The 27,846-nt window shown below is 34.1% G+C and overlaps 1 protein-coding gene across 4 annotated transcripts in view; it reads left to right on the top strand.

Moving 5' to 3' along the window:
• Window positions 1-27,846, top strand: part of AP3B1 (adaptor related protein complex 3 subunit beta 1) — a 276,626-nt gene that overhangs the window by 166,779 nt on the left and 82,001 nt on the right. For all 4 annotated transcript variants that reach the window (XM_032626082.1, XM_032626081.1, XM_032626080.1 and 1 more), the window contains 6 exons: window positions 2,640-2,826; window positions 3,799-3,929; window positions 9,379-9,490; window positions 12,656-12,803; window positions 15,983-16,130; window positions 25,729-25,801. In XM_032626082.1, coding sequence (XP_032481973.1) covers window positions 2,640-2,826; window positions 3,799-3,929; window positions 9,379-9,490; window positions 12,656-12,803; window positions 15,983-16,130; window positions 25,729-25,801 — 799 coding nt within the window. The remainder of the gene's footprint in view (window positions 1-2,639; window positions 2,827-3,798; window positions 3,930-9,378; window positions 9,491-12,655; window positions 12,804-15,982; window positions 16,131-25,728; window positions 25,802-27,846) is intronic.

The raw sequence follows: 27,846 nt of genomic DNA on the forward strand, positions 1-27,846 counted from the left end.
ACTTTTGTGTATTGGTTAGATTTTGATTCAAAATCATTTGGAAATCTTTAAAGTGTTTATCAGGTAGAGCACCAAAAACCTTCAGCTTTTGAAAATTTTAGCAAATAACAATTCTTAGAAATAAATCTTGCAAACAGGAAGACATTGAAATGTATCCCTATAAAAACGAAGGAAGGACTGAACAAATTAAGTGGTAAGAGCTAAAAATTTATTTTAGAAGTTCTATCATTTGCAGTATCTCAACTATGGTGAAGACTTTTTTGATGGAACTCCTATTTTTGTGGATAAGTTTATATTTTGTATTAGAATGAAATGAAATCGAGGAGGCAGTTGGTTTTGCATTATCTAAATTTGATGAAATTTTTGTTTACAGTATAGAAGAGAATTATTTAAAAGTTTTATCTCATAAAGATGGTTTTATTGAATGGAGGGGGGAAGTTAAATATCTAGGCTTGAAATATTTACAGATTTTAACATAAAAGAAAGCATTGAGAATATCCTTGTATTCAACAGAATTTTCTCTGTACTTACCAGATCATTCGTTTGATCTGTAAAGAAGACATTTTTTTCCATTAAAAATATTATGTTCTGTAGAGAAGAGTAAGTTGCAAGTGTCAACATTTTCATATTTGGTGATCATAAAATTCAGTTTTGAAGAAGATTGTAGGCAATTTTATTTTCTTTAATTTAAAAATAATAAGACCATATAAAAATATGTTCTTCAAATAAATACCAATGATTTGGTTTTAGAGATAGAGCTAAGAAATTGATTAAAGTATATGAATAAATACATATCTGAGTGAAAATTATTCTGCTTATGTTTTTACTGCATCATTGAACATGGATATGAGTTTATCTTTTAGAATTTTATTTTTGAAAATACATTTTTGGTAGAACTGTTTCATAACCTACCAATATAATAAAACAAGTTTTACAGTCAATAAATACATATTATAGAAATTACATAATTTTAATTACTTAAAATTTTCTATCTCAGTTTCAATAGTGTCTGTTAATATTTTGAAATTTCCTAAACACTAATTTCAGGGATCAGAAATAAAAGCAAGATGAATCAGTCCACTAACTCAAAAAATTATTTCAATGAATAGACTTATTTTCTTTTTCTGATTTATTTTAGTTCCATATTCTAAATCTCAACACTCAAAAATAGACTTTAGAGTTAACCTAGTTATAGATTCTCACTCTACATTTGAGGAAACTAACAGTTGGGTGTATTTTTCCCAGGTTATCCCAGCAGACTGATTACACAGTCCAGTGTACAACACTTCCTTTTGACCTGTATTACTCATTTGGTGACTATTTTGCTAATCGTCCTTAAAAATCAGTCATAGAATTTTTCTTATCTGAGGTTGAACCAACATGGTCTAATAATTAGTGGATAGCAGTAGTTGGTAACCAAATTTAGAATAGCTCTATTAACATTTTTCACTTGTATTTTTTGTAGCTCTGCTTTAGTAAAACTAGGTTAATGGTTTTTAAATAGATTATTACGGAAAGAAGGTTGCTTTTTATCCAAATCAATTATCTTAATGAATTAATATTGTAAAAGTTTACCGCACCATTCCTGTACTTTGGCTTATTGTTATAGAACTATCTTTAGCTTTGCCTGACTTCATTGATTTTATTTTTTTAAATCCACTTCTAATGTCTGTAAAATGTTCTAATGCAGATGTTTAGTTTTTCCGTGTATTATGAATCCTATTTATAGTTAGAATTGTATGTGTGTAACCTTCTAAATTAAAATTATGCTTTTTCAATAAAATAACTGGAGTTTAAAATACAAACCTATTTTGTTAACATTTCAGTTTGGGTTTAATTATTATTAAAATTATCTCAATATATGTTAATGTAGTACATTTAGAAATTGACTTAGGAAATCTTATTATAGTGTAAAAGCTGCTATAATAAGTTGTTCCCTAACATAAATAAATAAATGACCAATATTACCAGAGGCTATAAGCAACATGGGGAAAAAAATGGAAGGAGTCTTTTATCCTAGTTTTTAGAGGGCATCAGCAGCTTGCTTTTATGAAAAAGTAACAGCTAAATGCACTGCAAATAATTTGCAGTAATCCAGTTCAGTGATTCATGTGTCTGCTTTAATGGGTCATAATTCAGGGTAAAGTAACTGAGTGCAGTCAGAGTGCAGACACTGCTTATGCCAGGGACAGTATCTCTTCATAAAACACACCTCAGGAGAAGCAGTTTGCCAGCCCCCTAATACTCTCTGATGTTTTGATGTCCTGCATATTTTTCCGATTAAGTTTTGAGTGCCATGTTTTTAGTTGTATTTCCACATTCATTATTCTCACGTAGACCCTTCAGCGGGTTTGCCATATATGATTATTTTTTTAATGATGCCTTTCTTTCCACTTCAGCAGTTTAATAATCTAGCACATGGCTGCTTCTCGGTACTCAGCATTCACCTCCCCAATACTGAAGAGGACATGTGCTTTGGCTTCAGAATTCCATTTGCAGCGTTAGAAATGCATATTCCCTATGGAACAACATTTGTTTGACATAACCATTCATTTTTATTACCTCTTTAAATATGTTTATCCAGAGTTATCAATAATCATAAATAACTATTCTCATCTTGTTCTGTTTTTTTCCAACAGACAAAATTGCTTACCCAGTACATATTAAATCTCGGCAAGTATGATCAAAACTACGACATCAGAGACCGTACAAGATTTATTAGGCAGCTTATTGTTCCGAATGAGAAGAGTGGAGCTTTAAGTAAATATGCCAAAAAAATATTCCTGGCTCAAAAACCGGCACCACTGCTTGAGTCTCCTTTTAAAGGTACTACTATCAGAATATACCTGCAAAATATTTGTTGTCTAAAAAATTATGACATTATATCCCATTTCTAACATGTTTAAAATTTATCTCTTAGAAAATATAAGTGATTAGCATATGTAAATATATAAGAACAGTGTGCTTTCTACTCATTCATCTGTTCTCCAACGCAAGCTTTATAGTAGTTCATGTTTTTATAGACCTTATTTACCTAAATAATTTCAATCTGCTGATTTTATTTTTATTCTAACCAGATGACTTGGCTGAACAGTAGATAAAAGCTGTGTTGTTCTTGCAGACATTGACTTCATCTCTGTTTTAAATAGATAGCTTTGTTTAATAAGGAGTATATAATTCAACTTAATACTTAGCTGTTATTAAATAAATATTCTGTGTGCACTAACATAAGCTTTTCCAGGAAGAATTATTTCATAAAAATATCCCTTTGTATTTGTTTGCTTTTCAAAGATGGAAGTTGACTTATTTTCCCCAGCGTTTTAAAAGGAGTGTTTATTTTCTCAGTTTAACAAGTAGCCATTACAGTGGGAATCAAGTGATTATATACTTTGGTTTTCATATAATTTCTTATTTAATGTTGTAAAGCGATAAAAAGCAGTTCAGTTTTGTAGAAAAACTATTAAAATTCTGAATGTGTTTGTGGCAAGACATGTATATGGATTGTTTAACTGTGCTGTCATTCTTAATATTCACAGTAAAGTAATTTTTAGAGAAGCTACATATCAGAGCAACACCTCTAAACACACTGACTGATTAGCTTTTTTATTGACCATTATGGGGGAGATTATTGTAATCTATGGACTGAAATCAGTTTTTTGACCTATGAAGAGCTTCCTAGTTTATACTTATTCCTTGACATTTGAGGTAATATGCCAATTACCTTGAGCTCTGATTAGGATTGTTCTCTGTTATATACAGCTCATATTGTTTATTTTATATTTTCCTCTATTTTAATAGGTAGGGATCATTACCAGCTTGGCACTTTGTCTCATACTCTCAACACTAAAGCTACTGGGTACCTGGAATTATCTAATTGGCCAGAGGTGGCGCCTGACCCATCAGTTCGAAATGTAGAAGTAATAGAGTTGGTAAGTTGACCTTTCTGAAATTAATTTTGTCAAGCAGTGGGAGATTCTGGAATAACTATTGTTTTATATAAAAGCTTTTTTGGTGGATTGAAAATTGCTCTGGTATTTCTAAATGTAATGTGTTAGACATATCTTGCTGCTATGGGAAATAAATATTGTAGTATTCCTATGTCATTGTACATGTACTGTTCCTTTTCTTCAAGGAAATAGAGAATGGAATTCTCTGCATCAGTGCCACCCACATTTGTGGTATTGCATTTGTAGTTGTGTAGATTCAATTTCTAAGGTATTTAGTTTCATTGGGTTGTGCTTTTCCTACTCAGTTTAGAGATTCGTAAGCTTCCTGTTAATGTTTTCTAAATCATTTTTGCTGTCTCTTCCAGAAAAACCATACAAAGTGTTCTTCTCGATTTTCTGATGAACCTTTTTTACGTGAAGCCTAAACATAAATAGGAAGCATCATGTACCAAAAATGTCCTTACACAAGGTCACAATTAAAATGAATAATATGTTGCTTTCACATTAAAAAAAAAAGCTCTCTATATAAATAACCTTTCCCTAGATCTTTAAAATATATTGTCCACTAAAGTAAGAGAATTAGTGTTCTTTCCTAGTATTATCTCTTTCTTTCTTACATAAACAAGAGAAATGAAGAGAGGGGTCTTCTGATTGTCTTTAGAGATTGATTATGTGAAATGTATCTGATCCTTTTTTAAGTAGAATTAATAAAAAAGAACAGTTAGGTATTACATCCTGGATGCTTTTCTGGTAGAACACATATTTTGAACTAGGATTCAGATAACCAGTCTTTCTCACTAATTCCTATGAGAATGTCAGTTAATCTTCTTGCCTAACTTTTCCATATACAATGGGAAAAAAAAAATATTACTTTAAATAGAAGAATATCTGTAACAAGCATAGCTTGCTTTTTTTTTTTTTTTGCCACACTGCACAGCTTGCAAGATCTTAGTTCCCCAACCAGGGATCGAACCTGGGCCACAGCAGTGAAAGCATCAAGTCCTAACCACTGGACCACCAGGGAATTCCCCAGGCATGGCCGTTTAATTTGATTCTTTTGAGAAATATGTTTCTCTTAACTACACAAACTTGTGTGGCTTTGGAGTGTGGCAAGAGCAATAACAGCTGATAATGACTCCATTTAGCAGACCCTGGAGTATACTTGGATAGTTTTATAAACATAATCTTGTTTAAACCTCATAATGATTATAAGTGATGGTTATTGTTATTCCCATTTTGCAGATGATGAAACCAAGATTCAGAGAACTTAAGTAAATTGCCCAAGTTCCCATAGCTAGTAAGTGATGGAATTGGGATTCCAACCCTTATCTGAGTCCATTGTTCATTCTCCTACTGCATTTTATTATGTAACATGAGGAGAGGAAGCTTGAGCTTGTTATCTGTACTATCCTTAGTATTTAACACCACTGTTTTCATGCTGTGACAAATTCTCTCTATTTAGAGATGATTTTTTAAATTATAAAACTTATTAAAAACAAGTTGCATGCTCCTCCTTGCAACTAAGTTTGGTGATTTCCCCTCAAATCTACATACTAGGGGCTTCCCTGATGGCGCAGTGGTTGAGAGTCCGCCTGCCGATGCAGGGGACACGGGTTCGTGCCCTGGTCCGGGAAGATCTCACGTGCCGCGGAGAGGCTGGGCCCGTGGGCCATGGCCACTGAGCCTGCGCATCCGGAGCTACAACAGTGAGAGGCCCGCGTACCGCGAAAAAAAAAAAAAATACATACTACTCTTAAGTATTCTTCAAAAAAATTGGCTTACTTGTGAAACTTTTGGTCAGGTGCCAGAATAAAAAGAGCATGTTCTTTGTTATGATTCTTTCACAGAAATACTGTCTCTCCTAATTTCTTATGTCTGTTTGTTGTTTTTATGGTTCTGTCCTTTTTCATTGTTGGGTACATGATGTTTTGGTCCAAGTAGAATCATCCTTTTATCCTACCCCCGCTTCCGCCCTATCCTTCCTCCTTGCTGCCCCAATCCACCAAAAAAAAGTAAAATAAAAATAGTTTGTCATCTCAGAAATTAATAACAATGCCATGCAATTTAATTTGGTCTCAGCAGTATCCTTATATTGGCTGATAGATTGGTTGGTTGGCCGGCTTCTTCTATTTTCATGCGCTCTTCTAAGCATTACCTATCTTATAGGGACAGTACTTAAATAACCTATTTTCTTATATTCATTTCACCTGTCCAGTTCAACAGATACAAATTGATTTCCTTTTCATTTTGCTGACTACGTTGTGAAAATTAATAATTGGTAGCTTATTATGGAGGATAATTATAATTGATAGAACTCGGTTGGAAAAAACTGTCACTCTCCGTTGATGCCATGCAGAAAACAGTTTCAGTCTGTTGGTCTCTGGACATACTGACTTAAAATTATACGATAGAGACTCAAGTAAATATAAAAATAATACACATAGTTTTATTATAAGATGCAGCTGCAACAATGCAGAAAGTACTGTTCACATAGTCTTTCATTCTACCTCACCCCTCTAAAGTCCCATCAATGTATTTCATGCACGTAGTACATATGTTATCCTAGTTTTACTATAACGTGATCTTACAGGGTCACATCTTGTTACTATGAAATATAACTTAGTAAGAATAATGGCCTAGGCTTAGATAATCTGATATTTTAATCAAAACAACATGGGGCTTCCCTGGTGGCGCAGTGGTTGAGAGTCCGCCTGCCGATGCAGGGGACACGGGTTCGTGCCCTGGTCCGGGAAGATCTCACATGCCGCAGAGTGGCTGGGCCCGTGAGCCGTGGCCGCTGAGGCTGTGCATCCAGAGCCTGTGCTCCGCAACGGGAGAGGCCACAACAGTGAGAGGCCTGCGTACCGCAAAAAAACAAACAAACAAAAAAAACATGAAACCTAGTCCATGGACACTAGAAGTCACTTTGCATTGCATACTACCATTTCCAGGATATCAGATATGATATATATTTATGACACCAGTAAGCTTTCAAGATTCTTTATAATTTTTTTTTGCTTAGTTCTAGAAAATTCTTTTCTCCCCAGTTACAGAAAAACTGTCTTTTGCATATCGGGGTATTTTGCTTTATAAACACATCTACTATCAGTTACTATCAGTATTTTATCCTACATAGGAACTTTCAAATTAGTGCCTTGCTATTTTCCTCCTCTCTTTTCCCTGTTATTTCTTTTGCTTAGAATGATACAATTATCATAGTCATAAAAGACCATAACAAAAAGTAAAATATTTTTATTGTTAATCTTTACCCTTTAAAACCTAAAACTGCATGAATAGAGAGTCCATGGCCATGTCAAAATAATATACCCCTTTGAGCATAGGAGCCTGATTTTCCTTGTATGTTGACTCAGTCTTACACTGAAAGCCATAGTCTAATTAAGTAATTTTTTTTTCCTATAAATTGACTTTACACACTTTTTACTAGCCTTCAGAAAAATATTACTTGTTTGGATTTAAGAAAAATATGAACTTCACTGTTCACTAAATATAGGAGAAATTTGTTTATAGAATACTATCTTTATTTGTAACTGGAGGAAAGAGCATTTTAAATATACATAAAAAAAGAAAGGAATACTGCTGATCTTATGTTAGTATCTTATTCAAATATATTTGAGTAAGTTTTACTTATTTTTCTATTATTGTCCAGATAGTAGTTTTCCAAGTTACTGAAGCTTATCCTTTTAAGCAACATATCTTAAGCCCATAGGCCCTCTAGATCAGTGGTTTTCAAACCTAGCTGTACACTGTAATCATACGGAGCTCTTTAAACAAAACAAACCTATGTCAGACCTGCCCCAGACCAATTAAATCAGAATCTTAGGAAGTGAATCCCAAGCATTAGCTTTTTTAGTATTAGTATTTTTATTTTTGTTATTAGTATTTTAAAAAATATTCTCAGGTGATTCTGACATATATCCAGTGCTGAGAACCCCTCTTGAATAAGAACCTCTATCCTACTATAAATTTCTTTACAACAAAATGTTACTCTAGCAGGCTAGCACATAGTAGAAGCTCAAAAGTGTGATGAATAAATGTGTCTTAACCGTTCTTGACCTTTTAAAAAATATACATTTTCTTGCCCTTTAAAAGAGAGTGTATGAAGCATGATTTAATTTTTTCTTAATGAATCAAAGTCACACTTACGAAAAAAATTCTTTTACTTTAGTACACTGTATTAAAGTTTTTAAGGTGCTATCACCCAACTAATGATTACTGTGCCAGACACATTTAAGGTGTATCAGTGTACAAAATATTCGAACATCTCTGCTCTCCAGAAGCTGACATTCTAGCAGGGATGGACTGACAGTTAAATATACAAATTGTATACAGTAGTATGTTAGAAAGTAATAAGTGCTGTGACCAAAAAAAAAAGGCTAGAGCAAAGGAACATCAGAAGTACCAGGCATGGGAGGTTGGAATTTTAAGTAGAGTGGTCCTCCCTGAGGTGGCATTTGTACAGAGAATTGAAGGAGGTGAGGGAATGAGCCACGCAAGTCATGTTGGGGGAGGATATTGGCAGTAGGAACAGCTTTGGGGAAAGGCCTGAAGAGGGGAGCATGCCTGGGGTGTTTGAAGACACTGTAAGGAGTGGCCGGAGGGAAGTGGGCAGGAGGGAGAGCAGCCGCAAGAGGACCAAGAGGACCTCAGGCACGTAGGGCTGAGCAATGCTGTAAGAACTTCATTTTTTCTGAGTGAATGGGAGGCCTTCTGCAGCATTTCAGACAAAGAGGGACTTGACTAGAGTTAATCAAATCATTCTAGCTGCTGTGTTGAGCCAGCTTGGAATGGGGGATGGGAGGTGGGCATAGATACAACATAGCCGGTTAGAGACTGTTGTAATCCGGGAGAGAGCTCTGACTAAGGTGGTGGTTATAGGCTTTCTTGATGCATTAGATGTTTAGGATAGAAGAGAAAGACAGAAGCCAAGATTCTGTCTTGATAGAACCCCAAGGTACCCCAGGGTTCAGGCTGTTGAGATGTTACGGGCTATTTATTGCGTACACTAAGTATTTTCTTTCTTTTTTTTCTTTTACCTCAGTATCAAGCTGTGAACTTGAATTTCTTACTGCTGTTACTGTGTCTGCCTCTAATTGCCCTCATCTCTTCTAGACTGTCGTACTTTAGTTTAAATCTTCTGTAGACCAACGAATACACAAGTGTTTAAAATCATATGTTAAAACAAGGTTGTTGATCTAACATAATAGGCTCTGAGTGAGAGTTCATGTCCCTTTGCTTAGGGGTAAAGGGGAACAAACCAGTGTCAGGATTCTCAGAGTTGCCTTCTCTGTTGAGGCTTTAAACTTCCTTCTGGGTTCACAGAGTATTCTGAATGACTAGTTTACCTGAAGACTGAATTCCTTAATGAGAATTCATTGATATTTACATTTTTACTTTTTTTTTTTTTAATCAGGCAAAAGAATGGACCCCAGCAGGAAAAGCAAAGAAAGAGAATCCTGATAAGAAATTTTATTCTGAATCTGCGGAGGAGGAGGAGGACTCTTCTGAGAGCAGCAGTGACAGTGGTGGGGTTTTAATTCATTGAAAAACATTGTTCACTGTAGCTTATATGCTGTGCTTCCTATAGACCAATAAGACCTAGAACGTAATATTCAACAAGCTGGTTTAAATGAAGTTTATACCATTACAATAATTCCTTTCACTTATATATCACTGTTTTCAAAGTAATTTCTAACGCCTTTTCATTTGACATTGCCTCTTGGACCCACAACTAATAAATAAATGATAGAACTGAAACGGGAACGCATGCTTTTCTGAATTCTAACCCACACTGCCTGTGATATTCATTAGCATATTGAAAAATGTAATTTTATATTTGATAAGCCTTTAGTGGGGCCTTTAAAAGTAACTTTTCTTTTGTATTGGGTTGGCCAAAAAGTTCATTCGGATTTTTCTGTAAGAAAAAACCCAAACGAACTTTATAGCCAACCCCCAATAAAATGTAAAGCTTATTTTTAACCTTGAGCAGTCTGTTCTTATCCATTTTTTACTCTTTTACTTCTACATGAAAGCTAAAATTAATAAATCTCTTGTGTATTATAAAGAAACAAAGAGCTAAAAAGATTGAGGGCAACCACATGCAATGAAAAAAATACTAAACAGGAAGGATCTAGAAGTCCTGAGTTTTAGCCAGGCAAATTGAATAAGGCACTTACCTTCTCTATATCTGATAAATGAAGGGGTAGAGTTAGATGCTTTTTAAGTCTCTCCAATACTGAAAGTCTGAGTGATTTGCATAATAAAGTATATATAGGAGTTACATACTCTTATTAACAGTTAGCCTAGTAAACTTATCTGATCCAAGACCAAATGACATCTCTTTCTTTTAAAACCTTTATTCCAAAGACACAGACCTACTGGAGAACGGACTTGAGGATATGGGGAGGGGGAAGGGTGAGCTTTGACAGGGCGAGAGAGAGTCATGGACATATACACACTAACAAACGTAGTAAGGTAGATAGCTAGTGGGAAGCAGCCGCATGGCACAGGGATATTAGCTCGGTGCTTTGTGACAGCCTGGAGGGGTGGGATAGGGAGAGTGGGAGGGAGGGAGACGCAAGAGGGAAGACATATGGGAACATATGTATATGTATAACTGATTCACTTTGTTATAAAGCAGAAACTAACACACCATTGTAAAGCAATTATACCCCAATAAAGATGTTAAAAAATTAAAAAAAATAAATAAAGAAGGAAAAAAAAAATAAAATAAAATAAAACCTTTATTTCTTGGGAAGCCAGGGCTGCTCACTATTACTTGGTCATCCATTACTTGACATTAAGGTAATTCATTCATTTTTTCCTGTTTCCCCTGTCAAAATCTTTGTTTTCAGTATCCGATAAGTTAATCTGTGGTGTTTTACCTTCTGAAGTAATATGCTGAAAAATGGGGGAAATTACTTCAATCCAAAGAGTTAATGCTAAAAAATATGGAATTTCAGGAATGATATAGACCATTGAGAAAGACATGTTGTGTAGTTGAGTGTTTCATATAGATATTTGTCTCCATCCCATTTATTCACAAGCTCCTGTCTGTTTAGAGTCTAACCTTTTTCAATACATATTTGAAGTATTCCATTAACATTATGGCTTTTCATGGGATTATCTGAGTACTTACAATAGGGAGTCATATGTCAGAGTTCCATTCTGGCTACCAGAGGAAAGAGAGAACTTTTCTCATTAGAAGTTACCAGTTTTTTTCAAGTGAGCATGCCTTCTTGAGGATAAATGAATTTCCTCAAGGATTTACCTAACTTGAAAATTTAAATAAACAGTGCCTGAAGTGAACTGGACCCAGATTCATGTTGAACTCCCATGTAATAACATGAGAAAGTAACTTAGATGCTATACTTTCTTATTTATTTATTTTTGTTTATTTATAGCATAAACGATTTATCTAAGTTAATATGTACGTGTGCTTAACTTTGATATCACAACAAATTCAAAATATTTTTATTCAGCAGGTTTGTTTTGCCTTTGTAAAGTTTGGGTAAAATAAATTTTGCTCTTTGTAAAAGCTGATGATAAAGAGTGCCTTACCATGTGGCAGGCACTGTTGTGTCCTAATCACCTTTACATGTTTCAAATCATTTAATCTTCACAACAGCTCTTTGAAGTAGCCTTTGCTGAAAGGAGAACTGAGACCCAAAGAGGCTGAATAACTTGCTCAGTCTTACAGCTTGGTACACGGCAGGGCCAGGGTTTGAACTCGGACATTGCAGCTTGAGAACTCATGCTTATAACCACTTCAAGCTGTTCCAAAAGGATATAGGCACTCCTAGCTTTTCGCTGTGATACATGAATTAATCCTCATAAAGTAGCTATTATTTACCTATTAGAATACTGTTTTAATTAGAGGTTACATTCCTGCCTGAGGACATTTCATCAGATAGATCATAGGCCGGGACAACAGTTTGTCCTCTTATCTAGGATACAACTCTGCACCTATAATCATTTCAACTAGTAAAAAATTATGCTTCATGTTTAAAATACATATAAATATACTATATGTATCACTTCTGCAAAGAGCCCTAGTATACCATAATTTATTCATAAAACATTTAACTATATAGTGCCTCAGTGTAACTTTATCATTTCTTTGACCTACGGAAGACTCCTATACTAGCTAAAATAAGTGCTTTTTAAGTAGTGATGTTGCTTTATTGCCTTTGAATTTAGGAAGTTTTGAAGATGATTTGAATGACTCATTTCCCTCTCAAAATTGTTTCCTAAGAAAATTCAACAGTCCCTTCCTTTTCTCTAAATAAAATTTCTCACTATAAGTAGAGGAATTAAAATTATTTCTTATTCTTATATCATGCTCATAATCATTCTTTAAATAAAAAGTTTTTGCCATAGCTAAAATACTTATGGGTTTGAAGAGCAAGATAGGCTCACTTTGGTTTAGTTTAGATCTTTTCTTTGCCTTTCCCCACTCACTAGGCAGAGTGCCTTCGCTGTGCATTGGAGTCCCGCCATGCTTACCCTGCTGCAGGGTTCAGGAGTCTAAGTGACCAGAGGGCAGAAATAGGAAATGTGGAACACCTGGGGTCCACTAAACTAAAATTCAGCATCTGGTTTCATTTGTGATGAATGTTGACACTTACTTGTGTCCTTATGTATAATTAAATGGCTATAAATCAAGGAGCATCTGGATATCTTTTTTTCAGAGAGTGAATCTGGAAGTGAAAGTGGGGAACAAGATGACGAAGGAGACAGCAGTGAGGACTCCAGTGAGCACGAGAGTGAGAGTGGAAGTGGGTCAGAGGCAGAAAATAAAAGAGCAGCCAAGAAGAACTCCAAAACCAAAGGAAAAAGGTGAATTATTTTGTCAGAATTTCCTTCAAAAACATTCTTTGGTCTTTTCCCCTGGTCTAACGTTGAGTGAGAAAATAAGTGTGTGTTTTTTTTGTCCCAAACAGATTTTAAATCTTGTAATATTAATTTAAAATACTAATTCATATTATTCTCTTACTTGTAATGCTCAGTTTTCATTTTGAACTTGAAAAAATCTTGGGGTTACATTTTGAAAATTGGTGTAACCTTGGAAGGCTGAGTTAAGTGATCAAGCAGACGGTATGAAACACTTAATTACCTTTTGAAGCAATTTTGCTGAGGGTGAAAATTAAATCCTTCAACACTTTGCCATTATGTAACTAAGACAATTGATTTTTCTAAATAATGTTATATTAAAAAGATTATGATCCAAATATTAGAGTCAGGGGCTGTGAAGGAAGACGGTCATAAGATATTTAAGTGTTAGCACTTTTGAAGATCTCCCATTATCAACAACATTATCATGTATTAAAGTGTCATTAAAATTTTGAGTAATTGGGGCTGATACCTTGGATTGTCTGAGTCTGTTTGCCCCACTGCTGTCAGTGAGTGGCCTCTGCAGACACGATGGCCCTTTCCCTGGGAGCCTGCTGCCTGCGCACTTGACGAGCTTGCAGCCTAGCTCAGTCTTGGCTGACAGCGCTGATTGGGGCGCAGTACGGTCTCTGCTCCTTTTATTACAGACAGTAATTAAAGCAGCTCGCCCTGCCACTTCCATAACAAACACAGCATAATGCTCTAATTATGACTTTATTAATTTAAGTCAGGATTTAATGATTTTAAAAGTGATTTATATTGTTTTTCCTGTTCAGAACAAATGAAATCTGTAGGTTAAATTAATACAGGCTTTTCATCATTGCAAAGTTAAAAAGCTAGTTACCAGTAAATTCTTTTCATTAGATTAACATCTGAAACTCTAAGCAGTAAGGTAAACAATAATTACCCATCAAAATTGAGTGATGCAAAGCAAAATAACACTTTTACCTTCAAAACCTTACCTTAAAGGCTAGAAGTTAAATATATTCAGAATCATTCACTTGTTGCAGCAAGCAAGTTACTTGGTTTGTAGTAGCCTTTTCTTAGAGAGAAGTTCTGTGCTTCTAGTTTACTATCAGAATATCTATAATTACATAGTTTATAAAAAGTGTCTTATTTCTTAGAAAGGGAAGTTATGTTCAGTGCACTAAATATCCTTTCCAATAGCAAAAGTCAATATACTAGAAATTTATAATCATAAATTGTATTAGTTTCATTCTTTTTTCTTCAGAAATAGACTTTTTTTTAAACCCATGTTTGAATTTTTAAAAATTGTTTATTATACGAAAGGAAATCTCAGATACATTCTAAACCTTATATTTTTAAGTACATGTTTTAACCATTAAATGGGGGATAATAAATTGCCATTCTTTGCTAGGGGAAGAAAAAACAACAACATACGTTTTAGTCATCAAATATAATTACATGTGCTCCGAGATGTTACCATGACTCCATTTTTAATAAATAGCAATCATATTTCCTCCACAAAATTCAATTCAGGGAAATATCGAGTCTTCCCTTGCCTCACCACTCTCCCTTCACTGTGTGTTTTTATGCTTGTCTCTTAGAATTTTTTTTAAAACTTTGCCAGTATAACTATATGATAATTTTTTAAAGCTGAGGGGCTTTAAGTATCTTCAAAACCACCCTTTAGTAATCATAACTATTTATGACTAAGTTTGAGTTTTATACTCCAAAGTATTTTCATATTGGGTAGTGGAGAAAATATGGTCTTTATAGTAAGACAGACTTGAGATTAAATTCCAATTCCGCCCCTCCTGGCTATGTGTCCTTGAGCAAGTTACTTAACTTTCCTGAATATTATAGGATAATAATGCGCCCAGTAAGAATATGTTAGAACATCTGAATTAGATAGTTGCTTATGAAGTGCCTAATACTCTTTGGCACAAGATAGATTTTTTTTTTTTAACCAAGTGGATTTTTAAAACAATACACACACACACACACACACACACACACACACAGTAAAGAGAACTAGACCTTCAAATTTGAGCAAATAAAAAAGACAACAAGGCATCTCTTTTCCCCTGAGAGAAGACCTTTTGGCTATCTTACATGTTATCTCTTCTTGGAGACCTACTTCCCTTGCCTTCTGCCTGCCTTATTTCTCTTTTTCAACTCATGTGTCTCTTCCTCTAGAAGCATTCCCACTCTCGGTCAAGTTTGTTTAGATGCTCCTCCAGGTGTTCTCATGACACAGTATACTTTATTACTTATTATTTTCCATGCTTTATTGTCACTGCCAGCTTACTTCTCTGTATCCTCCAATGGACGGTAGACTCTATAAGGGAGTACATAGAGATCATCTGTATCTTACTAACCTCTGTTATCCTTAGCACCTAACATAGTGCCAACAATATGGTGGGCAGTCAGTAAATATTTGTTAAGTAAGGGAGCGAGTGAACAAATGAATGGATAGCATCAGCACTTAGATTTGATCGTTTGGTATTTTAAAACTTTATATCTGATTATCTTACATTTTTAGTAAGACTTAGAACATTAGAAGAATTCTGTTTTAAACCAGTTAACATTTTCTCATATAATATGTTTAAGGGTCACATTAGGGGACATATGTTAATACTTTTTTTGGACAGAAAAATCTATAAAATGCAACTCTGTTTCAGCAAAAGTTGATGTATAAATATTTAAATTTACTAATGAACACTTAGTATTTTGAAACAGCATTTTAAAATCAGCCTATCTTTGAAGTTGTTAATGTTAGCACCTAATGTGTATTTCTGGTAAATCAAACATTTAATTATTAATTATTTTCTATTTATTATATCATTCAGTGTTATTTTATAACCTTTTGCATTTGAACTGTGTGTGATGTGGTATAATTAGTTTTGAATGGGTTCTGATTTATTTGGTTATAGGTAGTACTACCTTCCTCATTTCATTAACATGTTCTGGAATTTTAAAACCATTTTTACTGTCTTTCTGTACACTAAAAAGAAATGGTTCTCAGTGAAATACACTTCTCTATAAAGATTTTGGTTCACAGGCAAAATGCACAAATGGTAACACTTGTCATTTGTTTTTTCAAACTACTTAAGCTTGTTTATATAAGTATCTAATATTTCAAAATTTGTTATTCTGATTAGTGATTCTGAAGATGTGGATAAGGAAAATGAAAACTCTAAAACTTCAGATTCTTCCAATGCCGAATCTAGTTCAATAGAAGACAGTTCTTCAGATTCTGCATCAGAATCAGAATCTGAAAGTGAATCTGAATCCAGAAAAGTTACTAAGGTAAGAGATTACAAATTTTTGTAACTGAAAATAAATAGTCTTATATATAGTCTTTTCCCAATTAGAAATAAATACTTCTGAAAATTTGTGTTTTGTTGAGAATCAAGAAACCAGGCAAGGAATTTAATATGTCACTGACAACTAAAATAAACACCATCTTTATTCATCCACACCTGTGATTTTATTTTGTTTTCTTCTAGATTATCGCTTCCCTTATAATTCAACTCTGCAGAGAAGTTAGAAACTTTTTTTAACCTAACCCTTTCCAACAAAAATTAGAGACCTCAGTGTTATGAGTATGACTTTTTTGTTCTTGGCTGTGATGTGACAAGGGAGGCTTTTGCCAAAGGGGAAGTAAAGGGAAGTCACAGAGATAGTACTGAGCAAAGAAATGTAAATGTACATGCATCATAAGAAATTGAGACTAATATGCTTTTTAAAGAAATATTAGGCATTTGGAAATAGAATATTTTTAAAGGTTTAGTTAAAGAGTATGCATTCTTTAATAGTTAATAAAAATGCAGTAGCCATATATTTAAAACAAATGCAAGAACCACTTATAACAGAATGATTACACTTTTTGGTATAATATTTGTAACACCAGAAGTTGTCTGCTTAGCAGCCAAAAATAAAACCATGAATTGGAAAAGTATAGTTTTTAATACACAATTCAGACCTAATACATATCTTTCTGATCTTTAATTATTATTCCCTGCCTATAAATGGATCATGGTGTTGCTAGGTTTCAAATGCAGTGGTTTTTTATAAATAAATGTATTATTCCATATGTTGAAAATATGGTCACACCTTGCCCATTATTGAATTCAGTTTCTTTTTAACCTATATTTTTCACTTACTTGTTTTGGTAACGTGAATTTCTTTAATGTTATTTGAGTAGCCAAGTATGAAAATAAATTCATCAATGTAACAATTGCCCTCCTCCATCCAGAGATTTATTGTTAAGGAATAAGCGTATTTAAAAAAAAAAAAAAAAAAAAGAACAAGCATGCTTAAAAATTAGCTAGTATTTGTCTTACCTTATTTCAAATATTCTTGAATATTGTAAAACCTATTTGAAACTTGAATTTATATTTAAAACATATCTGTGTAGTATGTAATCTAGGATTTTTATTTTTCAAATATTCACATAAAATCTTAGAGATTTTTAGGTTTATTAATCTGACCTCTTATAAAAACTTACCACACAGTGAGATTGATATCCTCTCATTTCCTACTTAAATTACAAAAAGCTTAAGATGTTATTTAAAATAAAGGAGCTTTAGGGCTTCCCTGGTGGCACAGTGGTTAAGAATCCACCTTCCAGTGCAGGGCGCACGAGTTCGAGCCCAGGTCCGGGAAGATCCCACATGCTGCGGAGCAACTAAGCCCGTGCGCCACAACTACTGAGCCTGTGCTCTAGAGCCTGCGAGCCACAACTACTGAGCCACGTGCCACAACTACTGAAGCCCACTCACCTAGAGCCCATGGTCTGCAACAAGAGAAGCCACGGCAATGAGAAGCCCGCGCACCGCAAGAAAGAGTAGCCCGTGCTCGCCACAACTAGAGAAAGCCCGCGTGCAGCAACAAAGACCCAAGGCAGTCAAAAATTAATTAATTAATTAATTTTAAAAAACCACTTATTAAAAAATTAAATAAATCGATTAATTAAATAAAGTAGCTTTAGAAATTAAAAATAAACCCAGAGTAAGAAATCTGTGTTTTTTAAAATGACCAAACAAGAAATTAAGTAATGGGAAATGGGTGGAATTAAAGTGAGTTGTTCTACGAAGTTTTGTAGAAGTTGAAAAATTGTAGACTTTAGTGTTGGGCTTTAGGGGACCCCATTAGAATGCCACAGAGGTACCCCAGCTCAGAGATTCAATTTATTTCTTCTTTGGTGCGTTCAACGATCAGATTAAATCTCTTAATAGTTGGAAATATTTTACTGTAGAAAATCAGTATAAAATTTCAAAGTAATGCAGTGAGCCAAGACTCTTGAGAAATTCAGGTTTTACTCACGTTGTTGATAGTTTTATGTCTATGTGTTTTGCTTATATAGTTTATTTTCTCTATATCATAATGCCTTTCCTGTCAGTAACAGGCAGATAAGCTTGTTTGTTTTAATTTATATTCTCCACCTTGGAGCCACCATAACTATTTTTTTTTTCTATTTCTTTCTGAGTGATTTGAAGTGTACCATGCAATTACAAGTGTACCAGTTTCTAATAATGGGCAACTCTATAATTGTAGGAAAGTCCTCCTTGCACCAAGTGTTGTGGCTTCTGCTCTAAATTATGAGTAATGAAGGCAGATGGTGGGTGCTTTACCTTAATTTAGCATGACAGTATGTTAGAGCTGCAAACTCATCTGCCTTAAATCTGCAGCCCAGCTAAATCTATACTTTTACTCTCTCTCTTCCTTTTCTTTCACTTGGACAATGTATTTTGGGGATATCGAGCATGAAAATGGGAATTTGAGGATATCTTGAATATATGGCTTTAAAAACAGTTCATTTTATGGTGGTCCTATGAGATAGGTATAATGTTCTCCTTGTTGGAAGATAATATCTTTATGCTTCAGTTTCCTCATCTATAAAGTAGAAATGCTATTACCTACTCTGCTTTTTTCAAGTGCTATTACAAAAAAATCAAATGTGAAAGATCAATGTAAAGCCCTGTATAAATATAAAACAGCAGTGTTAACATTTTTTAACTTGAACATTAATTCCTGAGAGACCAACAGTATTAAAGTTACAGAAACCAGTGCTAAAAGGAACCGAAATTTTTTTGTAACTCTTATGTCTCCTGCATTTTCCAATTCTTTTTATACCATTCAAGTTAGGAATTAACGTTCAGGTGTGACCCCTTACCTGCAGCCTGTGATCCCATCTACTTTTTGCAGAAGACTGAGCTGACATTCACTGTAGGCATATCCCACCTCTGTGCTCTCTGACACACAATCTCTATTTACCCTCCTCCTTTTTCTTTGAGCTTTGAGTAAGCTATCCCTATCCACATAGCCGAGAATAAGTCCTATTTCCTTTTGGCCTTGTTTTGTGGATAATCATCTGCGTCCATTGTGCCTTCAGTCTCTTTTTTCATTAATTTCTCCTGCACCAACCAAAGCACTCAAGGCTTTCCTAGCATTTAAAGAGAGGAGAAGGGAGTGGAAGAGAAAGACAGAGAGAATGTGTGAAAGTGAGAGTTCAGAAGAATAATCTAGATATTCTCCAGCCACTACTTCTTAACCCAATTATTTCTTAGTCCCTTTTAAATTGGTTTCTACTCCTATCACTTCCTACAGATATTGTTCTCTGAAAAAGTCAGCCGTGATCTTTCTGCAAATCCAGTGACCTTCTCTTAGTTTATCCTTCTCTGTCTTTTTATATGACTATTCCCCTACTACTTGAAATTCTCTGCATCCTTTTTCTTCTGACTTTTCTGACCCTTTAATCTTTTGGTTGCCTCACTTTTTACCTCCTTCTGACACCCAAGTGTGAACATTGCCCCGAAGTTAGTGCTTATTAGTACACATTTTTTTCAAAAATATTAATTGATATGAATTAATTTAGTCCTTTTTTTCCTCTACAATTTACTGTTGTGAGACTCATTAACTCTCTTTTTTTTTAATTAATTTATTTATTTTTGGCCGCATTGGGTCTTTGTTGCAGTGTGCAGGCTTCTCATTGCAGTGGTTTCTCTTGTTGCAGACCATGGGCTGTAGGTGTTGTGGGCTTCAGCAGTTGTGGCTCATGGGCTCTAGAGCACAGGCTCAGTAGTTGTGGCACACGGGCTTAGTTGCTCCGTGGCACGTGGGATCTTCCCGGACCAGGGCTCGAACCCGTGTCCCCTGCATTGGCAGGTGGATTCTTAACCACTGTGCCACCAGGGAAGTCCCTCATTAACTGTTGTAGCCTCAGCTAAAACATTTATCTGAATTACTTCCATGGTAATATCTCTAACTAAATCCCTACAACTGTACCTTTTCTTCCCAGATTCAAACCAAATTCTTAGACCTCTTAGGAAATGCTGGTTTCCCAAACCCAATATAGCCCAAAGACATGATCTGTCATTTGGTACCAGCGTGCTTTCTGTTCTCCCAGATTTGTAGACCCATAATTGTCCTTGACCCCTCCCATATCGTTGCCAAGTCTTAGAGATCCTGTGTATTATTTTTGATATCTGTTTTTTCTTCTCCTACCACCACCATTGTAGATCAGCTCTTCATGACCTTGCCCATAGACCATTGCCTTTGGTCATTCTCAGACACTTCCTCAACCCCAGTCCTTCTCTACAGCTGCCAGATTAATGTCAGAGTTAACTATAATGATGCCTCATTGTCATTTGAGTTCAGTAAACTCCTCAGGCTAGCATGTCCAAACCCACCTTTCCAGTCTTAACCTTCTTTGTGTTCCAATCCCAGTGGACTATTTGTGGTTCTTATGCTGTATGCTTTTCTGTTTCTGTGCCTTTGTTCTTCCTTTTACATCATTTCTCTTATTACAGAAAATATAAGCTGAGGAGAAAGTGGCCTTATATCAAGGGTAGTCCCTCCACTTCTCCTAGTTGAGAATGACTGCATGGAATGAAGGATATTATTGACTAGAGGGTATTACTCACGTGAATGGTGTAGGGACAGTCAAGAGGGTGAGAACCACTGTTGAATTGTTTATGTTCCGAAAGTGTTTGTCATTCAGCACCATACCCTAGCATATCCATAAGACAGGAAACTGCCGTCATGCATTCTGGTGTCATGTTTGTTTGTTTCTGTTATTGATTGGGAGATGTCCTTGTTTGAAGTCAGATATTGTCAGTAATGACCAAAGAAAATTATCTTTCTCTTCAGTTAAAATTATTTTGATGGGCAAGCATATTTTTCTTTGTAGATGATCTTTTCTGAACCAAATTTAATAAATATTTTAATGTGAGTCTAATCCTTTTTATGAACTAATTATTTTGCCCTAAATGATACCTGTAACAAAATTGGTTTTAATAGTTCCGTGTTTTCAGTACTTCACATACTTCACACGGTGTTTCGGAAACTTTCTGTTTGTTTGTTTACACAGAAGCGTGGAGAAAAGAATTAGTAATACAGGCTACATTAAATCAGGAAGAGATTTATATCACTTTATCCTGTGTTTTACTGATATAATTAAGTTATATTCTGCTTGTAGTTAAAATTATGTGTCGAACAGATGGTAAAATTTTTATTTAAAATATTTTTTTTAAGTTGCCAGGGTTGTTTTTTTCTTTATTGAACCTGGGCTTCAGTGTTTTTATTACCAGCCAATAAGTTAGAGTGTTCCCACTGACTATAGTTATTTCCACCATCACCTTGTTAGTCCCACTCTTCACACCTTAACTGATGGAGTAGTTCGGATTATATCTTCAGTGTCTATGCACCAACTGCTGAAGATTTAGATAAGCCGTGATTAAAAAAATAAAAATTTTAAGTCATAATTGTAATTTATTGTGAATAATTTAATGTATTTTCCTTATAAATATTAACAGCATTTTAATTACATAAACTGTGTATAAAGCATAATAATCTATCGATGGAAAAATAATATATTTAATATACTTGCACCTAATAGCATTAAGAGCATTTCCATATTTGAATCAAAGATTAATATGTGTACTAGCTTTGGGAAAAATAGTACTGTCTGTATATACCTAGCAGTGTTTGAGATGCTCTTGTCAGTGGTTTTTATCACACATTATAGGGATCTCACAAAACTTTGCTAGTCCCTTTTTAAGAGGTGCAAAGAAGCTAATTAAATCTTTTACGTGCTCCATGGAGTGGTCACAGGTCTTGTGACTAGTGTACAGATGTCAGTAAATATTAAGATACGCCTCAATAAAAGATCTACCGTGTGAAAAATTCTTGGGTATAAATGTGGTTTGAATAGATTGTGGATAAGAGTGAAAGGAACTATTTTCTGATTAGCTGTCTGCCCTATTTGTGAAGTAGGAAACAAGTTTTACTTGTGTTTTTCCAAGTATTTATGATTGTTGCAATTACATAACTTCTGTGAAGGTTGTGGAATATTGGGTTTTACTCTGACAATTCAAAGCCTTGCCTCTTTCAATTTATGTCTTTTCCAATTTAGTTCATATTTTAATTTCTTCAGAACAGAAATATCATTTCACTTCAATTGAGATCTTTAAATCAAAGTGAATGCCATTAAGCAAGCTTTCTTATTGAAGTAGGTATAATCTAATAGGGAAGATTTGTTTAACAGTTTAGACTTCTTTTTAACTTATATAGAAGTCTCAATTTGCTGGCAGTGTACTTTTATTTTAAAGCACAGTGTCAGTGTGAGCCTCAGATTTGTAAAATAAGATGTGTTAGATGACTTGAAGGCAAGAGAGTCATTAAATTGTCTTTGGTTGGTAACTAACTGAAAATATTTCATGCAAATATCTTGCCCTGTGAGGCTAGAAATAAGCCTTGAATTTTTGTTGGTTTCAAAGCATAGTGTGGGTTTGACAATCTATACATACCATTTATCCTGTTTTATAGTTTTAAATTTCAAACCTCTTTATAATGGTTTCCTCTTAGGAAGCATTTTTGGTGCTTTTTGTGTCAGATCTTTTCTGCTTCCTTTTTTTTTTTTTTTTACTCCAATCAGCATGAAGATGAACATGTGTAATAGATTTTTTAAAATCTTTACAAGGTATATTATTACATTTTTTGTTTGTATTATTTGGAGCTTAATAAGTATTTCCAGGATCTTTTATTTAGGATTTAAAATGAAATATGTTAAACAGAAATCAGTTTCTTAACCCTGTGACTTTGTATTTCATTTTTGGAAATGTTGCTGTGTTGAGGTGTATAATCGAATACCATGGAAACAAATGGATATTTGAGGATGATGAATTGATAACTAGGTATTTTTGTAGTGAGATTTTAAGATCAGTTACTGTTGTCCTTATAAAAGTCTAATACGGTCACTCAGCTGTTAAAAACCTAATCCTCTATTTAAAAAAATATACAAATACAAATTGTCTATCTTTCTGCCTGATCTCTTCTCAAGTACTAATACAATGGAAACAGTGGGTGATCTGTCAGTATGTTTGGTTTGTCAGTGATGGTTTTGTATAAATATTGGGAGGGTAAGAAATAAAATTCACACAGTAAAATATGATTTCATCTGCCTTTTCTCTGCAGCTCCATGGCTCGTGCTGCGGTGTGAAATTCTCATTTTACACACTTTGCAGGCGGAGCACATGAATTATGCATTGAGCAAGAAAAATCTCCTGCCTCAAGTCCTATATGCATTTACCCAGGTTCTGTCTCTATTACCAAGATGAATTGCAAATGGAGAAATATTTGATGGAATAGGGCTCTTAACTTCTTTGTTTAGAATTCAGATTTTTATTTTTATAGTAGATCCTTTAAATATGAACATGTTTTGAACTTACTGTGGATTTTTTTAAATGAAAAATGAAATATAAGAGAGGAATGCCAAACACATCACGAGGTTTTTTATAGCCTTGATTTGGAATGCAAGGCTTTTTCAGTTCGGTAGAAATGACCATTATCTATTGCTAATGTTGTATTTCAATCGCTGGTTATTTGCTTTACTCAGAAAGTCAATGAAATTCTGTCCTTTTGAGAGCCTTTTTTCTTTTTGTTTTAGGCTTCTAATAAGAGATTATGCCAGTTTCACATGCAGCTCTGTCCTGTGTTGTATGTGACCTGATGTGTGTTTAATAGATATTGTTACACACTCCTGGCTGTGAAGTAGAAAATAAGGTATATAGACTTGCTCCAGCTTTAACTTTGTCTTGATTTGATAGATTTCTTATCTTTCAGGTGGGGAGGTTACATTTCCATAAAGACTGTCATGCACCATTGCAGCTTATAGGAAGCTACACCCATTGTGCTCAGCATAGCATTTTGATAAGTCACATGGTGATAAACTTTTTGTTATATGTTCTTTCTTCACAGGACTGTTATTCTTGTTGAGATGGCATATTCATTCTGAACCTGTTTCTGTCACTTGCAACTTTTACATTTCAGCTTCAAAACTAACATTTTTTTCCCCAATCCTAGAAATTGTTATTTATTTCAGGTATGGAGAGAGGGGCAAACATTATTTGTTTTGTTTTTAAATAACGAATGAATATTAAAGCCCACCTAGATGCTTTGGAGTTTTCAGTGGCAGAAATAAATATTTTGAAGAAGAAAATCAATGCTGATGTTTTTAGTAATGTGTATTATTGTATGATCCTTGAAAATAATTTTTCTTTATATTGACATAAGGGAAAAAAGAAGCAGGACTTAAAATCATTTAAAAATGTTACCTGATGTATTATTTGATGTATTGCTTTTGTTCATGTATATGCACTGTTGTAAGAGCTCTAAACCATGTAGACTTTAAATGATGGTAAAGTACACTTTGCTTTAGTGATACCTTTCTGCTGTTAGAGGAATACTTCAAAAATATTTGTAATAATTTATACTAACAATAAGATATAAACTCCTTTGGTAGATTACAAGTTATCTGAAGGCAGGGACTAGACTGTCTTGGCTGTGTTACTTCCACTGCTTAGCACAGAATCTGTTAAAAATTCTATACACATGTATTGAATGAATGAATGATTGAATAAGTGAACAAAAATGTTTTGGCAAAAAAGTTTTGGCCTTCAATTTGAGAGGTTTAATGTAAAAAAAAGAAGTACACATTATAAAGGTGTCGGTGACCCAGATACATCTGTTTAATACCCTAATCCTGTTGGTCTTTAATTGTTTATAATGCTACTCAGTACTGTGCCTTATTTTTTCTTTTCTTTCTTTTTTTAAGGTTACGCATCTTTTCTGAATCTCTAACCGAACTGTGAATACCTCAGGCTTAGGGATCTAGTCCATGGGTATCCACATTTCAAAAATATAGTAGACTGAATAAGCACATTTGTGGTGGAGGAAGCCCTAACTATGTGCAGAAATGGTTGAGTACTTAGTCTCCCCAAAGGAAAACAGAAAAGAAAGTAAATGAATTCTTTTCAACCCTAAAGAGCAAGAGCCTGAAAATATCATTTATAGATTTTAACGAATACCTTTGGCAAAAGAAGTCTGATGCAACCCAGTGTTGAAATATAAAGTACCTAGTACAATGCCTGTCACAAACTACATCTCAGAAAGGCTAATCTATCACAAGCCCATTGACAATTTCAGAGCTAAGCATGTATTGTTCAAGCATTTCTTTTTCTTAAATCAACTTGTTTAAAAATTATTTTCGAGAATGTTTGTACATTTTCTACCAAAGAGCCACATTAGATTTTTATGTTAGCAAAAAGTTGTCAGATTATAAAATTTACTTTTAAATTTTCTTCTGAAGGTCTTTTTTAATCTCTAAATAAAAAATATTTTAAAATAACAGCTTGCATGGTGGAGAAGAAATACCACGTGCCAACTAAAATAAAAATTTTGATTCAAAAAAACATTTCACATAACCATATAGAAGCTTAATTTGATTTTTTTCCCCCTTGGAAGACTAAGCAAAGGAAAAAATGTTTGTTTTGAAATGTTAAAAACTACTTTATAGATTTTTTAACTAGAACATGTGATAAATGAAATACTTCTTATTTTGTAGGAGAAAGAAAACAAAACAAAGCAAGATAGAAATCCTCTTACCAAAGATGTTTCACTTCTAGATCTAGATGATTGTAAGTATTGAAACTTAAATTTTTTCTTCTGTACTTAGTATTTTTCATTTTTATAGTATCTTTCATTTACATGTCTCAAAATAAATCAAAAACTATTATGAAAGACTTATAGATGTGATTAGGTAAGAAAATTTAAAAAGTTATTTCTATTAGTATTTTTTTCCATCATTCAGTATATCAGTTTTGTATCACCTGAATAAATATAATTGGTCAAATAAAAGTGCACCAAATTCATTTTAAGATTTTTTGCTTTAGTAATTTATACTTGCTTTAGTGAGTGATTATCTGTATCTCACAACTTCTACATTTTTAAATGTTGATTGTGGAGATCAAGACATCTAATTTAAGGAAGTAGAGAATTAGGAATGTAATTGGAAATGTAAAGGACACCACCGTCTTCTACTTGCCACACTTAGGGTGGGAACAGAAACGAGTACAAACCTTTTGGAATACAGTGTAATTTATACGTATCAATATTTTAACTGCAAAAAATCCTTGTCCCAGCAAATTTACTTCTAAGAACTTAGAATCCTACAGATATGCCCACCCAGTATGCAAAGATGTATATTCAGCTCCCTTTAAATTCTCCTGCATTGTGAGAAAGAGATAGAACTAACTTTGTTGGTAGGTAGCTTTTGCATTAGAGGAAGAGTAACAACACATGAGATTTCTGAATATTAAACTACTGTCATTTTGCAATATAGTTTTCCTATGCTAGAGGTGAGTTACGTATTTATGTCTTACTCTTTCGTAGAGCTGTTCTATTTATATTGTTTACCTGGCCTATTTCCAATAGTCATGGCAAATTCCTACTGTAGAGAAATTAAAATATATAATACTGAGAAATACTTAACAGAGAAATTAGAGATAAAATTGGAGCCAAATTTGAATAATTTTATACCTGTTGGCAAAGATGTTAAAATTTACATCATTTCTCACCTCCTGGCTAAGATTTTTAAAGTAACGTCCAGTATTGTTAAGGTTTGGAGAAGCAGGCACCCTACATTTGTTTTTCATAGGCATATAAATAGGTGCAGTTTTTTGAAGTCGTTTGAGCAATATCTATCAAAACTTAAATTCCACACACCTTTTGACCTAGCATTTCTTTTCTAGGAATTTATACTATAGATAAACTAGCAAAATCAGATCTTCCATCCTTGTTTTAGACTCTTCAACTTAATGGCTTAATTTTACACTTAAAGTCCATATTCCTAGGTTTCTAAGACCTTAGGTGATCTGACTCCTGCCTACCTCTTATCCATACTGTTCCTTTGCATTTCTGAAATATGCTAGGCTCATTCTTGCCAAGGGCCTTTGTTCTGCTGTTTTCCCTGCTAAGAACACTTCTTCCAGATCTTCTGATGGCAAGCTGCTTCTTATCTTTCAAATCTCAGCTCAAAAGTCACCTTCTCTTACACACTTCACAAGTCACTCTTGATTGTCTTCGTGGCATTTTTCACTATATGAAATTATCTTAACTATTTGTATTACTTGTTTATTGTCTGTCTTGCTCACTGTTATTCCTAGTACCTAGAACAACACCTGGCAGATAGTGGGTACCCAGTAAATATTTGTTGAATTAATAAAGTATGCAAAGGTATGTATAGAAATTTCATTGCAGCATTATTTTTACAGCAGCATCCTGAAAATAAACGAAATGTCTACCAGTAGTCTAATACAACCATTAAGAAAAGTGAGACAAATCTTTATATGCTAGTTATGTTATTATATGTATGAAACATTATAAGTTAAAAGTAAGACACACGTAGAGTATGACTCCACTTATGTAAAAAAGGAGGAAAAGAGGAACTGTATCCTGCACACAAACACAAATATGATTGTACGTCGTATATTTCTGGAAGGCTACAGAAGAAATACTTAACAGTGATAGCTCTGGCCTCTTTGGGATATAAGACTAAATCAGGGACAGAGGAGAGAAAAATACTTTTACTTTGTATCTTTCTGTGACAATGAATATTTTACATTTATATGTGAAGTTTAAGTTTTAAATTGTAAAATAACAACAGTCAGGCATATTTAAAATG

Source organism: Phocoena sinus, chromosome 3 (genome assembly GCF_008692025.1).
Source record: "Phocoena sinus isolate mPhoSin1 chromosome 3, mPhoSin1.pri, whole genome shotgun sequence".
NCBI classification, from domain to species: domain Eukaryota; kingdom Metazoa; phylum Chordata; class Mammalia; order Artiodactyla; family Phocoenidae; genus Phocoena; species Phocoena sinus.